Source organism: Bombus fervidus, chromosome 8 (assembly GCF_041682495.2).
Source record: "Bombus fervidus isolate BK054 chromosome 8, iyBomFerv1, whole genome shotgun sequence".
In the NCBI taxonomy this organism is placed as follows: Eukaryota; Metazoa; Arthropoda; class Insecta; order Hymenoptera; family Apidae; genus Bombus; species Bombus fervidus.
The window spans coordinates 13,916,100-13,921,251 of NC_091524.1; the positions used below are offsets into that span (position 1 = coordinate 13,916,100).

General features: G+C 29.8%; 1 protein-coding gene across 1 annotated transcript; it reads right to left on the bottom strand.

Moving 5' to 3' along the window:
* Positions 1-339: 339 nt before the first annotated feature.
* LOC139989691 (pyruvate kinase) lies at positions 340-5,018 on the bottom strand. The gene is made up of 9 exons (XM_072008206.1): positions 4,802-5,018; positions 4,171-4,312; positions 3,723-3,961; positions 3,400-3,577; positions 2,432-2,650; positions 2,177-2,352; positions 1,456-1,686; positions 1,130-1,352; positions 340-629 (listed from the first exon to the last, which is right to left on the bottom strand). Exons 1-9 carry the CDS (start codon positions 4,865-4,867, stop codon positions 415-417), a joined length of 1,689 nt encoding a protein of 562 aa, XP_071864307.1. The 5' UTR covers positions 4,868-5,018; the 3' UTR covers positions 340-414.
* Positions 5,019-5,152: the final 134 nt, after the last annotated feature.

The window sequence follows — 5,152 nt, forward strand, 5'->3', positions numbered from 1 at the left end:
GGGATTCAAAGAAAAAACAGCATCACGATACTGATACTAGAGATTGACCTTTGCCTTATATATATATATATATAATTATTACGATTACATTATTATTATTTTGTATCGAACTAATGTCTAATAAATGTTATATAACATAAATATCTTAGTAAAACTATAGGAGGACTGATCCACTCAGTATATTTCAATTGAAAAAATATCCGAAGTCAGTGTATTAACAGAAAGAAATGACTCAGGAAGAAATTAAGAGTACATAGATAAAGCTAAGATAAAGCTAAGCTAATTTTAGATAAAGCTAAACAATATCTAAAAAGTTGTTTAAAAGAAACAACTAAAGTGTTAATTAAAAATGTTTTATTAATTGTTTCAATCATGATAAAATTGTTTTGTTTGAATTAAAAAAAGGGATATATTTCACCAGCAAGGCTCGAAATCCGCTATTTGATTTTCCATGTGTCCAGATGACACATAAACTATACGTATGCAGTTTGTAAAGCCTGCTCCTTGACGCCATCCACTAACAACCACGATCGCATCGCCAACTCTAATGTACCCTTTTCTTCGGAGAGAGTCTATACCAGTCTGTATTCGAGTTTGCATGTCTTTACCCCAATCAGACAAGGGCTCCGCTGTATTGATAATTACATATATTAAATATAATAATTTTTACTAAAGGACTAAATCGTTAGTATTAATTGTATTATAAGACAACGATAAGAAATATAATTTATCACGCAGCGAAACTCGTTTGATTTAGTTTCATTACAATGAAATAATCAACTGTGTATATCAGTTCGCTACAGTTAGAAATACTTTGATATATGTATCTTTCTTTTAGAAAATTATCCACGCATAAAAATCTAATGCTGTAAAAGTGGAAACGATATTGAAAGGAAAAGTATTATTCTCTTGGTATATTTCGTATTTTTATATTACAACCTTTTAATAAAACTTTAAACGATCTATGTTTATATAACATTTTTTACTCAACTCTACCCACAGAATAATCGTTAAACCCTGGGAAACTCTGTATAATAAAAATAGCATAAACATATGTGCACATCCATACATACGATGAAATGAAAAGAATAATATATTTATTTTAAGGAAAAACATAAGATATATTTACTTCTGTAATGAAGAGAATGGATACCGTAATACAGCTGTAGCCATCTAGCAACTACTCCATAACGAGTAACTGCAAGAATTAGACATCTAGGACGATACATTGATAATAAAACAGCGCTGCGTCCGGTTGTTGTAGTAACGACAATTGCTGCTGCATTTGATTTTATCGATGTCTCAACTGCTCCAACTATGATAGAGTGTAAAGGATCTAAAGGTATTGGCACCTATTTTCGTACAAAATATATTCATATCAATGCATACTGTATTATGCAAAATCGAATTATAATAATATCAGCGAATTATAATAATTCCACTGAACATCCCTACCTTGTAGCTTAATTCATCGAAAATTTCCTTTTGCCACCGAGCGCTTTCAGCTTCTCTGCATACTATATCAACATCGCTTAACAATTTAGTAGTATCTTTCATATTCATAGCACCAGTTTTCAGAAAAATTGCATCGACTCCATTTAAAACAGCATGCGCAATTAGATTCATATCAATATTTAACTGTTCGTTGTTATATACTTGAAACCCTAATACAATTGGTTTCCCTATCTATAGGAAAGGAAAAAGCAAAGTAGAAATTTATTTATGGATCATGATCTTGAGAATTATAGCTTGCTAGTTTCGTTAAATATTAGCTACGATTAATTAATATAATTTCTGAACAATTCCTCTCTCTTTTTATTTATACATTACCTAATTACAGAAACAAAAATTCGATAGAGTTTATTTATCTTTTCGTTAGTTGCACAAGTCGTAACGATTATACGTATCGCGATTGGTACATCAAGTCATAAATATCTTATTCGAAATAAAATTTATAATATCGATAGTTTGTTTAAAAGTAAAATTAAATTAATAATAAAATATATCTATTTCCTAAAATTTATACTTAACATTTTTGTGACAGATATTCGTATTGACAATTTGTAAATTTCTATCATTATGGCAAATCTGTTTTGTTACGGAACTGAATTGCATAATATTGTAAAGAATTTACAGTGAAGCTATACAAGGCAAATATTTATTAATAAAAGCTTACCCTGATACATTTGGCAATAATTATTTTTTCGACTAAAAATAGTTTTTCATTCCCTACGTCTATTTTAATATTGTTTCTATCGAGAAGAATAGCATCGGCTGAATGTAAAATCTCATCGAAATTTTCGAATCCTTGCTGGGTTGAGATCTTTGCCATAACGCAAATTTTAGTAACACCTTTAATCAGTATCGATTAGCGTAATATCAATGTCGTGCATCGAACAAATCATTGCAATAATGTACAGTTTATCCATACCCATTTTCTTCAAGCGACTTTTAATACCGTACAACATTTTCTCGTTACGTGTATGATTCATTATAAGGAAATCACATTCTAACATTGAAGCCAATTTCATATGTTCAGTGTCCTTTTCCGAAATTTGTGGTAATGAAACTACGCTGTCTAGTAATTGCACCAATTTGTTATCCCTTACAATACCACCTTTAATTATTTTACAAGTTACAGCTTCTTCATCTGCGTTAAAAGAATTTTGGTTTCTATTAATGTTTATACTCGCGTTTAGTTTCTTTTCGAGAAAATTGATTTTAACTATAAACGTTAACATCGTTGTGGAGTAATATCTTTAATTACTTATGTTTGTGTTTATCATACTGGGTAGTAGAGAACGATGAAACAGAAAATTTATGCAGGATATTATATAAATTGCTAAAAATATTTTGTAACCCGTTAAATATCAATTCTGCTTTACGTATTTTAAATTTCTTTTATTACAGGTACGAAATAATGTTGTGTGATATTTTACTCTGTTTCATTCTATGTATCCTGTATTATCCAATACAATAAATAGAAACCTAAGTAAATATATTAGTTTACAACGAAATTTATTAACACTTATCATATGAAAAAATGTTAATTTATATTTTCGACATATTTTATTGAAAAGACATTTTCGATCATTATTTAGAATGCTAGAACAAATTGTGATTGTTTTATTCGCTCACTGAGCGTTTTCGTTTTTTGAGCTTAACGCAAATGTACACACATATCGTATGCATATTAATGTTCTGTAAATCAAGCTCTATTTCCTGGTCAAAAGCTAAGATAAATTATTATTAATACTACTGCTATTTTCTTAAATTTATATTTTACAATCAGCGAAAGGTAGTACCAGTAACCATAATGGAACGTTTAAATCTAAAACATTCACAACTCATTTATCCATTTAGTTATTAATTTATCAACATAGGGTAAGTGTAACTAACGGATACAGGTGACTTGTAATAGAGCAGCGCCTCGATCAATCAATATCCTGTCTCCTACCCGACATACGCGAGGTAATTCAAGATAAGAAATCCAAAAGCATGTAGCACACCCTCCACGTTTTGCGATATCGTTCGTTACCAATTTTACCATTTTACCTTTCTCTAATTTAGCGTATCCCTATAAATATCAATACTCAGTATATACAATCGCCATATAGAATGCCATGTAAAAATTTTACTAAAACATATTATACAATATACATGTATTGAACAATATCGTCAATAAATATCTTGATTCAAGTGGTTTTAGATAATAATCATACTATACTCTTCTCATCACCACGGAATGCACCCGTTCTTATTTCGGGGCCCTGGAGATTCATTGCAACTCCCAAGGGGTAAACCTCCGTCGTTAATTCATACATTCTATTTCCTGCCTCTCTAACAGATTGTACAGTGATCGCATGCCATTTCTCTGTTTCATGAGACATGTTCAAACGAACTATGTTCGCACCAGCCATCATCATATTAACGACGGCGTCAGGATGAGAATTCGCCATACCTTATTAAATATATAAGATATTTTGCTGTATACACTCTATTCATATCTAGAGTTTACTTATTTATTTCTAAAAACTGGGAGACAAACTAAAGGCACTTGTTAAAGGAAATAATATTTTAAAAGAATGTACTTTATGGACATCGTTTTAGTTCAATATATCAAAAGCAATTTGTATTAAAAGACTAAAAATGACACAAATGTTTGCTCACCTAGGGTAACCATAATTCGTGTAAGCCTTGCTAGTTTAGGGCTGGAATTGATATCAAGTTGTGTATTGTGTTCAAGACGTGTGTTTTGATATGCTGCTTTTACTTGATCATCTGTTATGTACTGATCTTCAAGGTTTATCATCTGTGTATTACGAGATAAATTGACAAATTTAAAAAACATATTGGAATGAATCAAAAGCATAAAAGCAAAAAGTTATAACATAACAAAAATGGGACATTAGAGTATTACTTATATTTTTACTATAATCAACGCAACTTATTTTGTATTTCGCTGTATAAACGTATCTGGCTTTACATTCTATTCTCTTTGTTCCCTGTATAATATTTTCATGATTTTTACTGTTTTGGATTAAAATATTAGAACTGTATTGAAGGAAAAGGAAAATGTTTCAAAACATAATGCTAAATTTTTATGAAAGTAAATAGAAAATTCTAAATTAAAAAATAAAACCACAATTGTATAAATTCAGTACGTTTAATATGTTCAATCGAAATAACAATCCTTGATTCCTACTTATTTATTAATGTAAATGAAGCACGTATACCTAATCACGATAATTAATCAACTAATCTCTATTAAGGGCAAAAATGTCAATTATAAAAATAGTACCCATGGCATTCGGCGGCATGATTTTATCCATTTAGTTGCTGGTGTAATGTCATTGGTACATAACATTGTGTAATTCAATATATGTTAAAATTGTGTATCCTTCGAAGCTTAAAGAGATGTATGTGATTGTTAAGAATGGGAACTGTAAGTTATTTGTCCATTTTATTAGTAATTTGGTAGAGGTTTATATATGGTCAGGTTACATGTTGCGGTTATAAAAAAATTTGAACACTGCATGCTCTGATATCAGAAGGTAGTCCAGTCTGTTGAAATTTAATACAAGATGTTAGAATGTGAAGTTTGTTATGTTTATTTGTAATTTGAAAACGATAATAAAAAAACACATGAAAG